This window comes from Pipistrellus hanaki (assembly GCF_964339955.1).
Source record: "Pipistrellus hanaki genome assembly, chromosome: 21".
Lineage (NCBI taxonomy): Eukaryota > Metazoa > Chordata > Mammalia > Chiroptera > Vespertilionidae > Pipistrellus > Pipistrellus hanaki.
Genome location: NC_140523.1, coordinates 5,093,999 through 5,114,875, shown reverse-complemented (window position 1 = coordinate 5,114,875; position 20,877 = coordinate 5,093,999). Strand labels below are relative to the sequence as shown.

The 20,877-nt window shown below is 63.5% G+C and overlaps 1 protein-coding gene across 2 annotated transcripts; it reads left to right on the top strand.

The window, feature by feature from the left end:
* The first annotated feature begins 711 nt into the window (after positions 1-711).
* Positions 712-20,877, top strand: KIF7 (kinesin family member 7). Of its 2 annotated transcripts, XM_084869036.1 has the most exons (19): positions 712-726; positions 5,359-5,716; positions 5,907-6,107; positions 6,708-7,110; positions 7,575-8,109; positions 8,550-8,660; positions 9,152-9,379; positions 10,360-10,505; positions 10,811-10,926; positions 11,163-11,315; positions 14,277-14,473; positions 16,491-16,688; positions 18,037-18,162; positions 18,248-18,424; positions 18,495-18,710; positions 19,015-19,221; positions 19,590-19,788; positions 19,872-20,036; positions 20,139-20,877. In XM_084869036.1, exons 2-19 carry the CDS (start codon positions 5,389-5,391, stop codon positions 20,414-20,416), a joined length of 3,984 nt encoding a protein of 1,327 aa, XP_084725162.1. In that variant the 5' UTR covers positions 712-726; positions 5,359-5,388; the 3' UTR covers positions 20,417-20,877. The 2 variants fall into 2 exon arrangements, with proteins under 2 accessions (XP_084725162.1, XP_084725161.1); XM_084869035.1 differs by lacking the exon at positions 712-726 and having other exon boundaries at positions 14,277-14,479; positions 20,139-20,876.

Genomic DNA, 20,877 nt, shown 5'->3' with positions numbered 1-20,877 from the left:
CGCGCAGAGAGGGGGGATGCGGTGGTGGGAGAAGGGAAGGTCTCCACCTGAGTCCACGAACGAAGCTGGAGATCCACCTGAATCCGCCCTCCATCGCGGAGCGGAAAGGCTCTTGTTAACTTTTGTCATCTCCCGCGTTACACTGGCTATCGGGAGGGGGGGGGGAGAGAGGGGGCCGCCCGCGGGCAGCGGGGTTCGCTGTGTCCCCCAAGAATGTGATGAGTCTGCACTGGAATCAGGGCTCAAGGCCTGCGACCCCCAGGCGGTGTCTGGGTACCAGGGACACGTGGCCCCGCCCCCAGGCGTGGCCCCGCCCCTCGACGCCCCGCCCCTTCACCACCCTCGCGCCGCCGCCCCGCCCACCCCCAACTTCTCGGTTTATCGCCCCGCCCACTTCCCGCCCCTCGCGCCGTAGCCCCGCCCACCCTCAACTTCTCGTGTTGTCTCACCGCCCACTCCCCGGCCCTCGCGCCGTCGTCCCGCCCAATCACCGCCCACTCCCCGCCCCTCGCGCCTTAGCCCCGCCCCCCGCCTCGCCTGCGGACCGACTTGGCGGCGCCGCCCCGCTCGTGTTTCTGCCCCCACGAGCCCGGCGGGCGGGCGGGCGGGGTTGCGGGGCGAAGGCGGGCTTCTTCAGGGGGCGGGGGTCGTGGTGACGGCATCAGAGCGCGCGGCGTGAGGGCTCGGCGGCTGCTGCGGGGCCGGGGCTGCGCTGCACCCCCGCAGGTGAGTGGGGGCCGCGAGGGGGTGCGAGGCGAGGACCGGGCGCCCCGCGGGGGAGCCGCCCCCTGGGGAGCCCATCCCGCTCACCAGCCTCCCGAGGGCTCCTCCCGGGGCGCGGCCCCCCTTCCTTAAAGCCGGGCCGGATGGAGGCTGACATCCCGGGCCTGGCCGCGGGGGGATGGGGGGAGCGCCGGGCGGCGAGGGTCGCCTTGCATAGGTGGCCACTTTCCAGAACTTTCCCGGCCCCGACCCCCTGCGCGCTCCCGCCCGCTCCCGCCCGCGGTTCGGGGAGCCTTTGGGGCGCGGAGAGGCGGGACCGCCAGGGGCTGGAAAGTTCAGGGGAGCCGGACGGGTACCGCTGGGTCCCCAGCGCCGGGCACCCCGCGGGGACCGAATGGTTTTTGGGAACAAAATCCGTTAGCGGGGCGCTGAGAGGAGCGAATTATAGGCGGGCCCATCCCCCCGGGGTGCACCCCATGCCTGGATGGGTGCACCCCATGCCTGGATGGGTGCACCCCACGCCTGGATAGGTGCACCCCACGCCTGGATGGGTGTGCAGGTCCCGGGCCCTGGTCGGGGCTCCGGCAGGAGGTAATTCATGGATGTGTCTCTCTCACACCGATGTTTCTCTCTGTCTGTCTCTCCCATCCACTCTCTCAAAATCCATGGGAAAATATCTTCTGGGGGAGGATTGACAAAAAATAAATAAATAAAATGAAATAAAAATAAATAAAACCAAGCACGGGAGGAAATGGTTCCATCAGGAGGCCAGGGACTGTTTCACAGCTAACTTTAAAAAAAAAAAAAAAACAAGTGGAAACGGTGCGCTCTAAAATACCGGTGAGCCGAAACCGGTTTGGCTCAGTGGATAGAGGACTGAAAGGTCCCAGGTTCGATTCCCCGTCAAGGACATGGACCTTGGTTGCGGGCACATCCCCGGTGGGGGCTGTGCAAGAGGCAGCTGATCGATGATTCTCTCTCATCGATGTTTCTAACTCTCTATCTCTCTCCCTTCCTCTCAGTAAGAAATCAATAAAAAACCGGGACCGGTTTGGCTCTGGATAGAGCGTCGGCTTGCGGACTAAAAAGTCCCGGGTTCGATTCCGGTCAAGGGCATGTACCCCAGTAGGGGTGGTGCAGGAGGCAGCTGATCGATGATTCTTTCTCACCGATGTTTCTAACTCTCTGTCCCTCTCTCTTCCTCTCTGTAAAAAAAAATCAATAAAATATATTTTTTTAAAAAAGAAATCAATAAAAAATATATTAAAAAATAAAATAAAATAGCGGCCAAAACCGGTTTGGCTCAGTGGATAGAGCGTCGGCCTGTGGACTGAAGGTCCCCAGGTTCGATTCCCGTCAAGAGCATGTACCTTGGTTGCGGGCACATCCCCAGTGGGGGGTTTGCAGGAGGCAGCTGATCAATGATTCTTGCTCATCGATGTTTCTGGCTCTCTATCCCTCTCCCTTCCTCTCTGTAAAAAAGTCAATACAATATATATTTAAAATAACGGTGAGAAGTGTAGCTAGGAAATGAGTTGATCGGGGCCGCGGATGGTGTGTTTGTTCTGTGTGTCTGTCTGTCCGTCCGGCAGCGTAGTAGGTTTCTCCTCGCCCCCCCCCCCCCCCCCAACATCACAGCCCGGGAGCACTGCCTGCAGAGAAGCCGCTGTGGTCGGGGCTGGTGGAAGGTCTTCCTTCAATTTGTGAAAAAAGAAAAAAGAAACACCTGTGAGTGCGTTACAGCAAAGCCCAGTAAAGGAGGCAAACCTGTGGCCCATAAAGGTCGGCGGGGCCAGGCGGGGATGGGGGAGGGACTGGGGAGGGAGGAGGGAGATGGGCGCTCCCCGGGGAAATGGCCTGCAGCACCATGGGGCAGCAGGCAGGGCGGAGCGGGGAGACGGCTGAGGGCAGTGGCTGGGTGGGGTGTGCGTGGAGAGGGGCAGCACTGAGGATGCTGGGGTATTTTGTGGAAGAGCCGCACTCCAGGGGCCAAAGAGCCGCAGTTTGCCGACCCCAGGGCTAGGGCAAGAGTTTGCATTTTTGAAAAATGGCCCAGTTGCCCTGTGGGAGGAGCAGGGACAGGCCCCGGGAGGCTGGGAAGTTTTTTGATGGAGTCTTTTGGGGTTTTTATGTATAATATCATGTCATGGTATAATACGTGTCAGGCCACCAGTGACCGGGACCAGGCCTGTGGCACAGGCTGAGGAGACGCAGGGGAACCTGAGAAATACAGTCACGGCCCCCACGTTAGCTGTGGCTTCACTTTCCACGATTTCAGCTACCCATGGTTAACGGTGGGCTAAAAACATTGAATGGAAAATTCCAGAAATAATTCATAAGTTTTTTGTTTGTTTTAATATATTTTATTGACCTTTTACAGAGAGGAATGGAGAGGGATAGAGAGCCAGAAACATCGATGAGAGAGAGTCATCCATCAGCTGCCTCTTGCACACCCCCTACTGGGGATATGCCCGCAACCAAGGTACTCCGGGACCTTTCAGTCCCCAAGCCGACACTCTATCCACTGAGCCAAACAGGTTTCGGCTAATTCATAAGTTTTAATGTGTGCCGAGTAGTGTGATCGATGTATTTGGGTGCCCCTGTATTGGGTGTGTCTATGTTTATCAGTGTTTCTTCTTGTTGGATTGCTCCCTTTAGTATTATGTAGTGGCCTTCCTTATCTCTTGTCATGTCCTCTACTTTGAGATCTATTTTGTCAGATATAAGTATTGCTACCCCAGCTTTTTTTTTTTCATTTCCATTCACCTGGAAAACCTTTTTCCATCCCTTCACCCTCAGTCTGTGTGTGTATTTTTTTCTGAGGTGGGTTTCTTAAAGACAGTAGATATATGGGTCTTGTTTTCTTATCCAATCTGTTACCCTATGTCTTTTGATTGGAGCATTTAATCCACTTAGTACATCTAAAGTTATTATTGATAGGTACTTATTTGTTGCCATTTTTATTCTATACTCCTGTGTTCATTTCTTTCTTTCTTTCTTTCTTTCTTTCTTTCTTTCTTTCTTTCTTTTTACAGCAGACCCTTTAGCATTTCTTGCATTGCTGGTTTTGTGGTGATAAATTCCTTTAGCCTTTTTTTGTCTGTGAAGCTCCTGATTTCACCTTCAATTTTGACTGATAGCCTTGCTGGGTACAGCATTCTTGGATTCAGACCCTTCCTTTGCATGACTTTGTATATTCCATTCCATTCCTTTCAGGCCCGATGAGTTTCTGTTGAGAAATCGGTTGCTAGTCTGATGGGGGTTCCTTTGTATATAACTTTCTGTCTCTCTTTGGCCGCTTTTAAGATTCTTATTTTGTCGTTGGTGTTCGCCAGTTTAATTATAATGTGCCTCGGCGTCGGCCTTTCAGGGTTCATTTTGCTTGGGACTCTGCGAGCTTCTTGGATCTGTGTGGGTTTTTCCTTCCCTGTATCAGAGAAGTTTTCTGTCATTATTTCTTCAGACAGGTGTTCTGTTCCTCGCTCAGTTTCCTTTCCTTCTGGACCCCCTATTATACGGATGTTGTTTTGTTTTGTGTTGTCCCTTGGGAACAGCGGGGCGGCAGCCAGGGGAGTGCTGCAGACACTGCGTCTCCAACCTCAGAGGCGTTGGCCGGTGGGGATGGGCGGCTACCTGCCTGCCACACCCTCTGGCCTCGCCGTGCCCGCTCTGGATCCCGGGATGTGCAGGGCAGTGCTGGGGACCCCGGGCTGGAGACTGCAGCCCGCCACCCTTACACCCTGGAGCCTGTGCAAAGGGGGGAGCAGTCGGCCTGTCACTGGCGCTGGTGTGTGCTGTCAGCGCGCTGAAGCCCAGAGACTGGAAATCTCAGCATGTGTGTGTCCTGTGTGTGCATGTGCATGTGTGTGTGTGTGTGTGGGGTAGAAGGTGGGGGCGGGGGGAGGTGCCACTGGAACACAAGCCCTCGGGACTTATTTATTATTTTTTAAAATATATATATATATATATATATATATATTTTATTGATTTTTTACAGAGAGGAAGAGAGAGGGATAGAGAGTTAGAAACATCGGTGAGAGAGAGTCATCAATCAGCTGCCTCTTGCACACCCCCTACTGGGGATATGCCCGCAACCAAGGTACATGCCCTTGACCGGAATCGAACCCGGGACCCTTCAGTCCCCAAGCCGATGCTCTATCCATTGAGCCAAACTGGTTTTGGCTAAAATATATATATATATTTTATTGATTTTTTACAGAGAGGAAGAGAGAGGGATAGAGAGTTAGAAACATCGATGAGAGAGAGTCATCGATCAGCTGCCTCTTGCACACCCCCTACTGGGGATATGCCCACAACCAAGGTACATGCCCCTGACCGGAATCGAACCCGGGACCTTTCAGTCGGCAGGCCGACACTCTATCCACTGAGCCACACCGGTCTCGGCGCCCTCGGGACTTATTGCAGTGACGAGAGCCGTGGCCTGCTGCCGGGTCGGACTGCGTTGTGGCCCCGAAGCATGTGGGCCCCAGGCCGGGCACAGAGGATGCTCTGAGCTCTGACCCCCTCCCCTCCATCCCTGCCAGGTCGGGAGCTGCAGGGTCCGGCTCCGGCCCCCTGCAGGGGAGCCCAGCCCCTGGGGCACAGGTGCTGACGGGCGCCTCCTCCTCCCCACAGGGTCCCCCGGGGCAGCCCGCCCGCCGCACCATGGGGCTGGAGGCGCCGAGGCCGCCGGGGCCCGAGCCGTCCCCGGTGCGGGTGGCGCTGCGGGTGCGCCCGCTGCTGCCCAAGGAGCTGCTGCGCGGCCACCAGAGCTGCCTGCGGGCGGAGCCGGCGCGCGGCCGCGTCACGCTGGGCCGGGCCCGCAGCTTCGGCTTCCCCGTGGTGCTGGACCAGGCGGCCGGCCAGGAGGCCGTGTACCGGGCCTGCGTGCAGCCGCTGCTGGAGGCCTTCTTCCAGGGCTTCAACGCCACCGTGTTCGCCTACGGCCAGACGGGCTCGGGGAAGACCTACACCATGGGCGAGGCGGGCGTGGGTGAGCGCCGGCGGGGGCGGGGGCGGGGGCGGGGGCTTATATCGTGAAAGGGGTTGGCTCGCCCCTGAGAGGTTGCTGCCAGCTCAGATATTGGGGTTCTGCCCATGGCCCCCTCCACACGGAGCCCCCGCCCCCGCTGCCGGAGGGGCCTGGGGGCCTGGGTACCCAGCAGCGGCCCGTGTCCCCCCAGCCGCCCTCCAGGAGGACCAGCAGGGCATCATCCCGCGCGTCATGGCCGAGGCCTTCCGGCTCATCGACGAGAAGGACCTGCTGGACTGCCTGGTGCGCGTGTCCTACCTGGAGGTGTACAAGGAGGAGCTGCGCGACCTGCTGGAGGCGGGCCCCGCCGGCCGCGCCGTGCAGCTGCGCGAGGACGAGCGCGGCAACGTGGGTGAGGAGCCCGCGGCCCCGTGGGGGGGGGGGGGGCGGCTGGAGGGGCTCCCCAACCGGAAACCCTCCTCTGGAAGGTTTGCTTTGAGGCGGGCATGGTCACCCCAAGGATTCTTTTCAAAAACCGGGACTTTTTTTTTTAATCTTTATTTTTAAAAATTTTTTTAAAAATATATTTTATTGATTTTTTACAGAGAGGAAGGGAGAGAGATAGAGAGTTAGAAACGTCGACGAGAGAGAAACATCTTTCAGCTGCCTCTTGCACACCCCCTACTGGGGATGTGCCCGCAACCAAGGTACATGCCCTTGACCGGAATCGAACCCGGGACCCTTCAGTCCGAAGGCCGACGCTCTATCCACTGAGCCAAACTGGTCTGGGGGTGGGGGCTGGAATCGGGACTTTTTTAAAACACCGCAGACAAATCGTTAAAAATCGGGAGGTCTGGTCACCTTAGCATGGGGGCCGCTGGAGGGCCCCCTGCCCCTCTCCCAGCCCCCATCAGGATGGGCAGGAGCCCGGGCACGGAGGGGGGGCCCGGGCCTGGGAGGGGGGCTGCAGGGGCTCCCCAGCCCCCGGCTCACCCGGCCCCTGCGCCCGCAGTGCTGTGCGGGGTGAAGGAGGTGGACGTGGAGGGCCTGGACGAGGTGCTGAGCGTCCTGGAGATGGGCCACGCGGCGCGGCACACGGGGGCCACGCACCTCAACCGCCTGTCCAGCCGCTCGCACACGGTCTTCACCGTGACCTTGGAGCAGCGCGGCCGCGCGCCCAGCCGCGCGCCCCGGCCCCCCGCCGCCGCCGCCGCCCCGCTGCTCGTGTCCAAGTTCCGCTTCGTGGACCTGGCGGGCTCGGAGCGGGTGCTCAAGACGGGGAGCACCGGCGAGCGCCTCAGGGAGAGCATCCAGATCAACAGCAGCCTGCTGGCCCTGGGCTCCGTCATCAGCGCGCTGGGCGACCCGCAGCGGCGCGGCGGCCACATCCCCTACCGCGACTCCAAGATCACCCGGTGAGCGCGGCCGCGGGGGGCCGATCGGGGCCGGGGTCCCCCTGTGGCCGCGGGGGGCCGATCGGGGCCGGGGTCCCCCTGTGGCCGCGGGGGGCCGATCGGGGGCCGGGGTCCCCCTGTGGCTGATCGGGGGGCGCATCCATGCAGTCCGAGGCCGATGGGGGCGCGCATCCATGCATCCGAGGCCGATCGGGGGCGCGCACCCATGCAGCCCGAGGCCGATCGGGGGCGCGCACCCATGCATCCGAGGCCGATCGGGGGGCGCATCCATGCATCCGAGGCCGATCGGGGGGCGCGCATCCATGCATCTGAGGCTGATCGGGGGGGCGGGGGGGGGCGCATCCATGCATCCGAGGCCGATCGGGGGGCGCATCCATGCATCCGAGGCCGATCGGGGGGCGCATCCATGCAGCCCGAGCCCCCGATCTGACCGAGCAGGGACCCCGATCCCCGCCCCCCCCCAGGATCCTCAAAGACTCGCTGGGCGGGAACGCTAAGACGGTGATGATCGCCTGCGTGAGCCCCTCGTCCTCCGACTTCGATGAGACCCTCCACACCCTCAACTACGCCAGCCGCGCCCAGAACATCTGCAACCGGCCCACCGTCAACTGGCGGCCCGAGCCCGAGCGGGCGCCCGAGGACGCGGCCGGGGCGCGGGGCCCCCCGCGGCACCGCTCCGAGACGCGCATCATCCACCGCGGCCGGCGCGGCCCCAGCTCCGGCCCCGGTCCCCCCGCCGCCCCCGCCGCGGCCGCCGCCCGCCTGGGCGCCGAGTGTGCCCGCTACCGGGCCCGCACCGACGCCGCCTACAGCCTCCTGCGGGAGCTGCAGGCCGCGCCCGGGCTGCCCGGCGCCGCCGCCCGCAAGGTGCGCGACTGGCTGTGCGCCGTGGAGGGCGAGCGCAGCGCCCTGAGCTCCGCCTCCGGGCCCGACAGCGGCATCGACAGCGCCTCCGCCGCCGCCGAGGAGCGGGCCCCGCGGGCGCCCGGCGGCAGGAAGGTGGCCGGGGGCCTGGGGGGGCCGGGGAGGGGCGGGCAGGGCGGGAGGAGGTTTTCAGACGGACAGACAGCAGCCCCTGCCCCTTCCATCCAAAGGCGCGTCTGCTGGGGACATGGCCACGCGCCCTAAGGTCCCCCCTGGGCCTGGGCTCCCCGTCTGTAAAGTGGGGGTGACGGTGGCACTGCCTCCGAGGGGGGTGTGAGGGCTGAGGGGAACAGGGCCCGGCAGGCTGGGGGACATGCAGTGAGTTGTAATAACAGCAGCGATGTTCTGATCGTTAATTTATAAAGGATCGGTGATTACAAGAGGGGGCCGCATGGCTTGCAGGGGGTGTGCAGGCAGGGCTTGGAGCAGAGCAGCGCTGGGCCGGGGGAACCCTGGTGGGGAGATGGAGCGCCCTGCCAGCCCCTCGCCCTGAAGCCCGGCTCCCTGCCCCCCAGGACGATGAGGGGGCGCTGCTGGCCCTGCAGAGCCAGGTGGCCCGCCTGGAGGAGGAGAACCGAGACTTCCTGGCCGCCCTGGAGGACGCCATGGAGCAGTACAAGCTGCAGGTGGGCCCCGCTTCCCAGGAGGGGGTGCGAGGGAGCCGGTTCCCCAGACGGGAGGAGACCAGCCGGGTGGGAGGGTGCTGGCGGCGGGCAGGGATGGGGGCAGGCACAGATGAGCAAAGGGTGCGGCTGAGGAGCATGCGGTGGGGGTGCAGGGTGGTCCTGAGTGTGGGGGGCAGGAGGGGGCACTGGAGCCAGAGCGGTCCGTCCTTTTGTCCCAAGGTGGCGGGTCAGCATTGCTCTGGCGCCCTCTGGTGGCGGTGATTGGCATTGACGTGGAGGACAGGCAGGGCGGGCTGAGAACTTGAGCCTGAACTAGTGCAGAGTGTGTGTGTGTGTGTGTGTGTGTGTGTGTGAGAGAGGGAGAGAGAGAGAGAGAGAGAGAGAGATGGGGGGGGGGATGACCGTGAGGTGGCCTGCACTTCCTCCTGTCGCCATCCCTGTCGCACAGCCCCAGCCGCGTCCCCACTCAGCACCCGGACCTTGTCTTGCAGAGCGACCGGCTGCGGGAGCAGCAGGAGGAGATGGCGGAGCTGCGGCTGCGGCTGGAGCTGGTGCGGCCGGGCTGGGGGGGCCCAGGGCTCCTGCAGGGCCTGCCTCCGGGGTCCTTTGTGCCGCGGCCTCACACGGCCCCCCTGGCGGGTGCCCACTCCCACGTGCTGGCCATGGTGCCCCCCGCGGGCCTTCCTGGGGATGGCGTCGGCCCGGAGAACTGGGGAGAGGTGAGGAGGTGGGGGGCCGGGCGCCCGCTGGGCCTGATGGGCTGGGCGGTGCTGCGCAGGGTGCCCCTCACCCAGGCTCCCATGGGACCGGCTGTGGGTGCCCCTTCCCGTGTCCCTGAGGGAGGGCCAGGGTGGGTGACTGGGCCCTCTCAGAGGGGTGGTGCTATTAAACAGTATACATATTGATTGATTGATTGCAGAGAGGAAGGGAGAGGGAGAGAGAGAGCAACATCAGTGATGAGAACCCTGGACCGGCTGCCTCCTGCACGCCCCCTACTGGGGACTGAGCTCAAAACATGGGCCTGTGCCCTGACTGGGAAGCAAACTGGGACAGAGCCGTGCCGGCAGGCGGACGGTGCTTTCGGGAGCCCCCAGTGTCCCTGGGGGCTGCGTGCGGGCTGCAGGGGGGGTGCTGGCTCCAGCACAGGGCGGGAAGCGTGCACACCCCCAGGGACAGGGAGCTCACCCCTGTGAGGCCGCCCACCCCCCTCCTTGTCCCTGACCCCGGGCTCCGCTTCTGGTTCTGCCACGTGGGGCCTTTCGGACGCAGGTTGCGGCTGCATCTGCCCGAAAGTTCGGGGTCCTCTCAGCCCTGCAGCCCTGAGGGCCCGGGGAGAGGCGGTACGGGGAGGGGGAGTGGGGGGGGTGGGGGTTGGCAGAGGTCTGTCACTCAGCCTCCACTCCGGCCGGGCGAGGTTTGCAGGATGAGAAGGTGCAGGTGACCTGTGAGCCAGAGAGGAATGGCGGGTGGTCACGGGCCGAGCGTTCGGGTGCTTCGGGAGGAGGGGAGGGGGTGAGGGGCGGCTCCCGCTCTGACCGGAGTGGGGGAAGGCCTGCCTCCCCAGGGGGCACTGCGCTGGGGCGTGGGGGTGAGTGAGCAGGGCTGGAGGCGGAGATGTGGGTGCACAGACTTGGTGCCGGGAGTGGCCCCTAGAGGGCGCCCGGGAGGCTTCCTGCCCGAAGCCCTGGTGCCCCCGCAGGTGCCCGATGGCCCGGAGGCGGGAGCCGCGCTGCTGGAGGAGGAGGAGGCGCTGGACAGTGGCTCCTCGGCTGCATCCGGAGAGGAAGAGGAGGAGGACGAGGGGGAGGAGGAGGGGGAGGAGCCGCCCCGGAGGGCCCTGCGCAGGTGAGGACCCGCTGGGGCCCAGGCGGGGGCAGCGGTGGTCTCGGTGCCCTCACCCGCGTCGCCCTGCCAGCCTGGGTGTTGGGGGGCTCTGAGCCCAGCGCCTGCCGGTGGGAAAGGCCGGGTTCGCAGCCTCCAGGGGGTCTGGGTGCCCCTCGCCCTGCACCCCTAGCTTGGCCCCGGCCCGGGGATCTGCGGGGGGACAGGCTCCTGTGATGATGGGGTGAAGGCTGTGACCCACCTCCTGGCTGTGGCCAGGGGGCGGGGCCCGGGGCGGGGCGGGATACAGCATCTGCTCTGCCCCCCAGAGGCGGGATCAGCAAGTGCAGCCCGAGGGCGGAGGCCGGCCCAGGGAGCCCCCCGGGCGGGAAGGGCCCGGAGCTGCGCCTCGAGGAGCTGAGCGCAGCCGGCCTGGAGCCCCGAGGTGAGCTCGGGGGACGCAGAGGACCGACCCCTCCTCCCGCCGCGGTCCTCCCTGGCCACCTGGCAGTCCACACTCCGCCCTGGCTGCCCTGGCACGCGTCCGCCTCCTCCACCCCTGCCTCCCCCTCTGTCCCCTGTATGCTCTCCCCTCCGCCCCCTGTATGCTCTCCCCTCCACCCCTGCCTCCCCCTCCGCCCCCTGCCCGCGGCCGCAGCGGTGACCGCAGGCCTTGCTCAGGGGTCCAGGGGACCAAGGCCCAGGCGCGGCGCGGCCAGGCCCCCGCGGCCTCGGCCTCCGAGTGGCGGCTGGCCCAGGCCCAGCAGAAGATCCGGGAGCTGGCCATCAACATCCGCATGAAGGAGGAGCTCATCGGCGAGCTGGTCCGCACGGGTGAGTGCAGGCGCCCCGCTGTGTGGCCTCCGGCGAGCGGAGCAACCTCTCTGTGCACCATGCTCTCCTCCGGGAAGGGGGCGCACAGCTGTGCCTGCTCCGAGGGGTGTCGGGGGGGAGGGAGCGGCTTCGGGCACAGGCTCAGACTGGTGTTGTTCTTTATCAGGCGCCGCCGTGTGCCAGGCCTGCTGGTGGGCACAGCGCTGGTCCAGGGAGGGCACGGCGCCCCACGTCGCGCCACTGCTGCTGCTGCTGTGTGCCACCGGGTCAGGGTGACATTCGGTGGATTTTTAAAAAATAGTTCTTATTGATTTCAGAGAGGAAGGGAGAGGGAGAGAGAGAGGAACGTCAATGATGAGAGGGAATCATTGATCGGCTGCCTTCTGCACGCCCCACACTGGGGATCGAGCCTGCAACCCAGGCATGTGCCCTGACCGGAATCGAACCCGGGACCCTTCAGTCCGCAGGCTGGCGCTCTACCCACTGAGCCACACCGGCCAGGGCTCCTTTGCCCATTCTGATTGGTTGTCTTCCTGGTGTTGAGCTGTGTGAGTTCTTTGTATATGTGTCATTGGGAACGTGTTCTCTCAGGCAGGGGGTTTCCATTTGTTCCGCTGGCTGTGCAGAAGCGTTTAGTGTGATGTAGTCCCGTTTGTTTATCTTTCCTGTGTCTCTCTGGCCCTGGGCGAGGTATTGGCGAGAAGACCGCTCCATTGCCTGAGATGTTCCTGCTTAGGTTTTATTCTAGGATATTGATGATTTCATGACTTATATGTAACTCCTATCTGTTGTGCCTTTTTCTTGTGTGTGGTGGATTGGTGCAGTTGGATTTTTCCTCATGTTGTCTGTCCAGTTTTCCCAGCGTCACTCACTGAAGAGACTGTCTTGACTCCATTGTAAGCTCTTGCTTCCTTTGTCATATATTTTTTTTAAAGTATATATATTTTATTGACTTTTTACAGAGAGGAATAGAGAGTTAGAAACATCAATGAGAGAGGAACATCTACCAGCTGCCTCCTGCACACCCCCTACTGGGGATGTGCCCGCAACCAAGGTACATGCCCATGACCAGAATCGAACCTGGGACCCTTCAGTCCGCAGGCCGACGCTCTATCCACTGAGCCACACCGGTTTTAGCATCCTTTGTCACATATTAATGACCCTATTGGCGTGGGCCACTTTCTGGGTCTCTGATCTGCATGCCTGTTCTTGTGCCAGGACCATGCTGTTTTGATTACAGTGGCTTTGTCGTATAGTTTGACATCCGGTGTTATGATCCCTCCGACTTTATTCTTCTCTCTCAGGATTGCTGTAGCTCTTCGGGGTCCTTTTGGTTCCCTAGAAGTATGTGTAGTGTTTGATCTAGGTCTGTGAAATGTGCCGTTGGTATTTGATGGTGGCTGCGTTGAATCTGTAGATTGCTGTGGGCAGTGTGGGCATTTCAACGACATTAATTCTAAAATACAGAGCACCTCAAGGATTTGCGGGTACACCTTGCACAGGGGCCATGCTAAGCTGCTCTGTGTCAGTGAAGAGAGAGAATCATTGATCAGCTGCCTCCTACTGGGGATCGAGCCTGCAGCCCAGGCTGGTGCCCTGGACCAGAGTGGAACCTGGGACCCTTCAGAGACTGCAGGCCGGCGCTCTATCCACTGAGCCACACCGGCTGGGGCTGGCGGTGTAATTTCAGTCTTGTTGAGTTTGTGGAGGCTGGTTTGTGACCCAGCATGTGGTCTGTCCTTGAGAATGCCGGTGGCTGCCGGAGGAGAATGTACCCTCTGACGCTCTAGGAAGCGAGGCTCTGTAACTGGCAGTGTGTCCACTTGTCTTAATGGCGGCCGATGACAGGTGTCATCAGAGGCCGGTATTTCCCCATTGACTTCCTGTTCGGGTGATCGGGGTACGGCTGCCCATGGAGTGTGAGGTCCCCAACTGTGATCGTGTCTCGATCTCTTTCTCCCTTTAGTTCTGTGAGTGGTTTTTCCTGTATTTCCGTGCTCCCTGGTTGGACACATATATGTAAAGACGTGTTATGTTTTCTTGGTGTAGTGTCCCCATCACCGTTATAAAACTAGAGGCCCGGTGCATGAAATTCGTGCACGGGTAGGATCCCTAGGCCTGGCCAGGACCTCCCTTCGTCCCGTGCTGCCCCCTGGTGGTCAGTGCACGTCATAGCGAGCGATCAAACTCTGTCTCGGTTGAGCTCCCGAGGGGACACCTTGCATATTAGCCTTATATGTGCGTAGATTATTCATACAGGTACTCACCTTTGCCTTCTGTTATCTTGACATGCAATTTGTCAGATGTAAGTATGGCTGCACCTACTCTCCTGTGGATGTTATTTGCTTATAGCAGGGCGGCCAGAGGTGCCGTGGGCTCGGCACTTGGAGGGAGTGGGGGGTCCGCTTTGGAGGAACTGAGGCCAGTTCCCGCTGGCTGTCCCTGTGAGGAGGGACCCCCCTGGAGGACGCACACGGCACAGCACCTGTCAGCCCGGCCCCTCCGGGTGCTGCCGGCTACAGCGGTTCCTCCGCACGGCGATCATTAGCTCCCGCCGCGGCCTGGCCAGGGGCCCGAGTGCCAGGGGGCCCCGCCTCCGCCCCAGGCAGGACTCGCCCATATGGCTCAGTGGTTTGGCATTGACCTAGGAACCAGGAGGTCATGGTTCGATTCCGGGCAGGGCACAGGCCCAGGTTTCGGCCTTGATCCCCAGCAGGGGGCGTGCAGGAGGCAGCCGTCCATGATTCTCATCGTTGATGTTTCTCTCTCTTTTCCTCTCTGAAATCAATAAAAAAATATATTTTTTTAAAAGTGAGTCAAGGCAAAGCTAAATCCTGAGTGAATCATGGTTTTGGCGGAACAGAGGCTGGCAAACCTCTGGGTGTCCGTCCCCTGGGGACCCAGCGGCTGGGCCCGAGGGGGGGGACGGCTGGCCTGCTGACCTGCCCCCCCCCCCCCCAGGGAAGGCCGCCCAGGCCCTGAACCGCCAGCACAGCCAGCGCATCCGGGAGCTGGAGCAGGAGGCGGAGCGGGTGCGGGCCGAGCTGAGCGAGGGGCAGCGGCAGCTGCGGGAGCTGGAGGGCGCGGAGCCCCAGGACGCGGGCGAGCGGTGCCGGCTGCAGGAGTTCCGCCGGCGGGTGGCCGCCGCCCAGAGCCAGGTGCAGGTCCGTCCGTGCGGCCGGGGGCGGCGGGGGCAGGTCCGTCCGTGCGGCCGGGGGCGGCGGGGGCAGGTCCGTGCGGCTGGGGGGCGGCGGGGGCCAGGTCCGTGCGGCCCCCGGGGGGCAGCGGGGGGCAGGTCCGTGCGGCTGGGGGGCGGCGGGTGCCAGGCCTCTGCGGGTCCCAGACTGCGGTGCTGACGCCCTGCCGCCTCCCAGGCTGAGCTGGTGCTGGTGGGGGCCGCACCGCCAGGGCTCAGCTCAGCTTTAGGCAGAGCCGGGCAGGCGGGGGCCGGGCAGGCGGGGGCCGGGAGCCAGGCCCCGCTGACAGCCCCCCCTTCTCGGGAGGGTGAGCGCTGGGATGGGAAGAACTCGGACCTTCCTCGTGCAGCCTCCGCCCTCCTCCGTCTGCCTGTCCTTCAGCTCCCATTCCCTTCCCTCTGCGCCCACCTTCCCTCTGTCCCCCTCAGCCCGTGTCCCTGGATCCAAGCATGTCCCACTCAGGCCACCACGGCCCCGCACACAAGGTGTGAGTGTATGTGGCCGCAACACAGCAAAAGCTTCCGTGTTCATAGAAATGTGGGCTTATTTCCATAGAGACGTGCTGAATGCAAAGGGCTGAAATAAGAGTCATCGGTAACATAAGATCATTTTATTTTATTTTTTAAATATATTTTATTGATTTTTCACAGAGAGGAAGAGAGAGGAATAGAGAGTTAGAAACATCGATGGGAGAGAATCATGGATCAGCTGCCTCTTGCACACCCCCCCTACTGAGGATGTGCCCACAACCAAGGTACATGCCCTTGACTGGAATCGAACCCGGCACCTTTCAGTCCGCAGGCCGACGCTCTATCCACTGAGCCAAACCGGTGCCGGCATAACATAAGATCATTTTAATAAAAAAAATCAGTATTTCTCTTGACCATGAACTTACCAGACACTGAATCACTGCACAAATTAGTAAGCGTAACGCAAATAAACCTGTTTTTCTTGTTCTCCAAAAGCGAAATATTTCCTATTGCGCACACCAAGTCAGTCCAAGACATGACGTGGCGATCGGCTGCTAAAACATTCGCTGCTGGTGTTAGTGGAGGGAAATGAATGCAGCATGATGATAGTCATCGGTCATTAGCAAATGTTGTAGTTCATTATTAATGATTATGTATAGCAGGATGTTGTGAAAATTAAGTTACGAAATTGTTATTAAATCATTTCTAATACTGTTATATTGGCTGGGCTGCGAAAATACTCATTGTGGGCTCTGAGTTTGACATGCTTGCTCTAATCCACGCTTATCAGCTGATGTGACTAACCATCCATTTACCCCTTCATCTTTGCCTCTTTCTGTCCCCTTTTATCCATTCCTGCATCCTGGTTTTTATCTTCCCATGATCCCTCCCATCCACCTTGCTGTCCATCCACCCTGCTGACCCTCTGTCCATGCAGCTGTCCACCCACTGTCCGTTCCTTCTGTGCTCAGTTGGGCGGTCAGAGTGCCATCTCTGCCATTTACTAGCTGTGTGCCCCTGGCCCAGCGTCCTGACCTCTCTGTGCCTCTGTTTCCTAATGTTAACGGGGCTGACAATGGTCACCCTCTCCGATAGGATGGTTGGAGTCCTTTTGCATGCACAGCGCACCTAGGCCTGGTACTGACATCCGTCTCTCTGTTTGTATTTTTCTGAGTTCCTGTTTAAAAAACATTTTTATTGATTTCAGGGAGGAAGGGAGAGAGAGAGAGAAAGAGAGAGAAAGAGAGAGAGAGAGGGAAGTACATCAGTGATGAGAGAGAATCATGGATCGGTTGCCTCCTGCATGCCCCCTACTGGGGGTCAAGCCCACAGCCCAGGCATGCGCCCTGACCAGAATCGAACCCAGGACCCTCCAGTCCGCAGGCCGGTGCCCTATCCACTGAGCCACACCGCTAGGCCCCTCCTCCTGCTTTCCCGCCCGTCTGCCCCGCTCAGGGGGATTCAGTGGGGACTCAGGGAGGAGCTGAGTGGAGGCTGTGCCGGTGCAGGCGCTGCGGGAGAGGAAGCAGGCGAGCGAGCGGCTGGCCTCGCTGTCGGCGCAGAGCGAGAAGCGGCTGCGGGAGCTGGAGCACAGCGTGCGGCTCATGCGGCAGCAGCAGGCCCAGCTGCAGCGGCGGCTGCGCGAGGAGACGGAGCAGAAGCGGCGCCTGGAGACGGAGATGAGCAAGCGGCAGCACCGGGTCAAGGTGGGGCTCGGGGCGGGGCGGGGCGGGGCCCACCACCGGCCACGTGGCCCTCCCGAGGGCTCTCACTGTGAGAGGGGGGTTACGGGAAAGTCAGGGCCAGCGTCAGCCCTGCAGGGCGGCGGCACCGCATCCTGTAGGAGCCCCGTCGGTGTTTGCTTCTGTGCGCTGTCCCCAGCGAGATGGGACCGGGGTGTAAAGCTGGGGGCGCCGAGCAGGGCTGTGTGGGGAGGGGCAGGCACACCTAGGCCCTGGCGACAAGCTGGTGCCATCCTCTCCGGCCCTGAGCCCCTCCCAGCCCTTCTCCCCTGCGCGCGCCCCCCTAAGCTCCTCCCTGAGTTCCTCCCCTGAGCTCCTCCCCTGAGCTCCCCCCCTGTGCATCCCCCTTCCCCTGTGCATCCCCCTGAGCTCCCCCCCTGAGCTCCCCCCTGAGCTCCCCCCTGAGCTCCTCCCCTGTGCATCCCCCTGAGCTCCCCCCTGAGCTCCTCCCCGAGCTCCTCCCCTGTAATCCTCCCCTGTGCGCCCCCTGAGCTCCCCCCCGAGCTCCTCCCCGAGCTCCCCCCTGTGCACCCCCCTGAGCTCCCCCCTGAGCTCCTCCCCTGTGCATCCCCCTGAGCTCCCCCCTGAGCTCCTCCCCTGTGCACCCCCCTGAGCTCCTCCCCGAGCTCCTCCCCTGTGCACCCCCCTGAGCTCCCCCCTGAGCTCCTCCCCTGTGCATCCCCCTGAGCTCCCCCCTGAGCTCCTCCCCTGAGCTCCCCCCTGAGCTCCTCCCCGAGCTCCTCCCCTGTGCACCCCCCTGAGCTCCCCCCTGAGCTCCTCCCCGAGCTCCTCCCCTGTGCACCCCCCTGAGCTCCCCCCTGAGCTCCTCCCCTGTGCATCCCCCTGAGCTACCCCCTGAGCTCCTCCCCTGAGCTCCCCCCCTGTGCACCCCCCTGAGCTCCCCCCTGAGCTCCTCCCCTGTGCATCCCCCTGAGCTACCCCCTGAGCTCCTCCCCTGAGCTCCCCCCCTGAGCTCCTCCCCTGTGCATCCCCCTGAGCTCCTCCCTGAGCTCTACCCTGAGCTCCTCCCCTGTGCACCCCCCTGAGCTCCCCCCTGAGCTCCTCCCCTGTGCACCCCCCTGAGCTCCCCCCTGAGCTCCTCCCCTGTGCACCCCCCTGAGCTCCCCCCTGAGCTCCTCCCCTGAGCTCCCCCCCTGAGCTCCTCCCCTGTGCATCCCCCTGAGCTCCCCCCTGAGCTCCTCCCCGTGCGCCCCCTGAGCTCCCCCCTGAGCTCCTCCCCTGAGCTCCTCCCCTGTGCACCCCCCTGAGCTCCCCCCTGAGCTCCTCCCCGTGCGCCCCCTTGTGCCTCCAGGAGCTGGAGCTGAAGCACGAGCAGCAGCAGAAGATCCTGCGCATCAAGACGGAGGAGATCGCGGCGTTCCAGAGGAAGCGGCGCAGCGGCAGCAGCGGCTCCGTGTTCTCCCTGGAGCAGCAGCAGGTGGGCCCGCACCCACAGCCGCCCCGGGGCTGCCCCCAGCAGCCTGGGCGCTGGCACTGAGCGCCCGCCTCCCCCCGCCCCTCAGAAGGTGGAGGAGCAGAAGCGGTGGCTGGACCAGGAGATGGAGAAGGTGCTGCAGCAGCGGCGGGCGCTGGAGGAGCTGGGGGAGGAACTGCGCAAGCGGGAGGCCATCCTGGCCAAGAAGGAGGCGCTGGTGCAGGAGAAGACGGGGCTGGAGAGCAAGCGCCTGCGGTCCAGCCAGGTGGGGGCGCCCCCGGGTTCGGGCCGGCGGGGCCCGGTCCGCCCCCCTCCCTAACGCCCGGCGCCCCCAGGCCCTGACGGAGGACATCGTGCGCGTGTCCAGCCGGCTGGAGCACCTGGAGCGGGAGCTGTCGGAGAAGAGCGGGCAGCTGCGCCAGGGCAGCGCGCAGAGCCAGCAGCAGATCCGCGGCGAGATCGACGCCCTGCGCCAGGAGAAGGACTCGCTGCTGAAGCAGCGCCTGGAGATCGACGGCAAGCTGCGCCAGGGCAGCCTGCTCTCGCCCGAGGTGCGGGCCCCTGCCTAGCCCTGGCCGGGGACTGGTGCCGGGGCTGCCACCCTCCGCTCCCTCCGGCTGGACCAACTCTGCATCCTGTGTGCACTGAGCTCCCCCGCATCTCGGCTCCCCCGCGGGCATGAGTGCCGGGACGGAGGGGTCCTGCCAGGCCCTCCCTCATCCCAGCTCCCTGAGTGCAGAGCCCCAGCCTCCCCAGGGTGTCTGGCTCTGACAGCCCAGGACAAGGGGACACTTCGGGGTCAGTTGTGGCTGGTACTAGGACTTAGTCCCCGTGCATGCCCCGTCCCCCCCGCAGGAGGAGCGGACGCTGTTCCAGCTGGACGAGGCCATCGAGGCCCTGGACGCCGCCATCGAGTACAAGAACGAGGCCATCACCTCCCGGCAGCGGGTGCTGCGGGCCTCGGCCTCGCTGCTGTCCCAGTGCGAGATGAACCTCATGGCCAAGCTCAGCTACCTGTCCTCCTCCGAGACCAGGGCCCTGCTCTGCAAGTACTTCGACAAGGTGGGTCAGCGCCGCCTCTGTCCGCCGTCTGTCTGTCTCTCTCTAAAGCCTGTTCTATTGGCGAGACCGTCTCCTCCCCCTCCCGTCTGATTGGCACCTTCAGGGTGGCCTGTGCCCGCTGGCCAGGGGCGCTCTGTCACACAGTAGGGCAGTTGTCACACAGTAGGGCAGCAGCCCACACGTCCCTGTCGAGACCGAAATCCTGGCCTCATGAAGCCCTAAAGTTTGAGGGGCGGTCACACTCCTGACTTGGGAATCGCGGCCTGGGGAGCTGCGAGGAGGGTCTGAGGCCCCGGTTTCTCAGTGGCATCTGGTGGGGCGGGGGCGCCTGGCCCGGGCCCGGCCTGAGGGCAGCCGGGCGCCCGCAGGTGGTGACGCTGCGCGAGGAGCAGCACCAGCAGCAGGTGGCCTTCTCGGAGCTGGAGATGCAGCTGGAGGAGCAGCAGCGGCTGGTGTTCTGGCTGGAGGCGGCGCTGGAGCGGCAGCGCCTGGAGACGGACCGGCAGCTGACGCTGCAGCAGAAGGAGCACGAGCAGCACGTGCAGCTGCTGCTGCAGCAGAGCCGAGGTGAGGCCGCGCCCCGGCCCCGCCCCCGTTCCCCCGCCCCGCCCCGCCCCCCGGCCGGCCCACCACCCTCCTCTGCCCCCCAGACCACCTCGGCGAGGGGCTGGCTGACAGCAGGCGGCAGTACGAGGGCCGGATCCAGGCGCTGGAGCGGGAGCTGGGCCGCCACGTGTGGGCGAACCAGGAGCTGCGGCAGAGGCTGAGCGGGGGCAGCGCCGCGGGCCAGAGCCAGGGCCAGAGCCAGAGCCGGGGTGAGGCACTGCGGGAAGGCCTGGCACCAGTGCCGGCTCTGCCGGGCGGGCAGCGGGGGCTGAGGGACTGCGCCCCTCTCTGACGGGGTGTCATCCGTGCAGGCGGGGAGAAGGGCCTGTGCCCCGGGAACGAGGAGGAGCCCTGGCAGCCCGCCCTGGCGGAGGCCGCCCCCCGGGCCCGGGAGGACAGGGGCCTGGTGCGCGCCCCGCCGCCGCTGACCTGGAGGCGCTCCAGCCCGGGCGGGGAGGAGCAGGCCGCCCCCGAGGCCGCAGAGCCCCCCCCGGGGCCGCCCTGGCACCTCGGGCCCCTGGCCAGGCCGCGGCGGGAGCTGCGGAGGCCCAGCCCGGGCATGATCGACGTGCGGAGGAACCCGCTGTAGCCAGCAGCGCCCGGAGGGGCCGGGCTGACAGGTACTGTGTCCTGTGCGTCCTCCAGACGGGCCCCTCACCGGGACAGCCAGCGGGAACTGGCCTCAGCTCCCCAAAGCGGACCCCCACTCCCTCCAAGGGCCGAGCCCACGGCACCTCTGGCCGCTCAGGATGCTCCGGCCTCTGGACCTGCTCGGCCACAGGCGGCCGGGTCCGGATGGGCACACGGACCTGGGGAAACTGGGAACGGTTTTGTAAAACCATTTTATAATAAACGAGTAACCTCACGAGAACGGGGTTTCCCTCGGAGTGCTGGGAAAACAGAGGGACAGCAGTAGGAAGCAGGAACACAGCCGGGACGGCGCTGTGGTCTCCCCTGGCTCCGGCAGAGCCGTGCGGCTCCCCACGAGGCGCGGGCAGGTCAGGGAGGCCGGCGAGAGCACCACCAGGCACGCGGGTACAGAGGTAACTT

Excerpts from the sequence above, each read along its gene's own strand:
- KIF7 (XM_084869035.1), top strand. The coding sequence starts at position 5,389 with ATGGGGCTGGAGGCGCCGAGGCCGCCGGGGCCCGAGCCGTCCCCGGTG. Across the intron at positions 7,111-7,574 it reads CGCGACTCCAAGATCACCCG|GATCCTCAAAGACTCGCTGG; the intron begins GTGAGCGCGGCC and ends GCCCCCCCCCAG. Across the intron at positions 19,222-19,589 it reads TCTGCAAGTACTTCGACAAG|GTGGTGACGCTGCGCGAGGA; the intron begins GTGGGTCAGCGC and ends GGGCGCCCGCAG.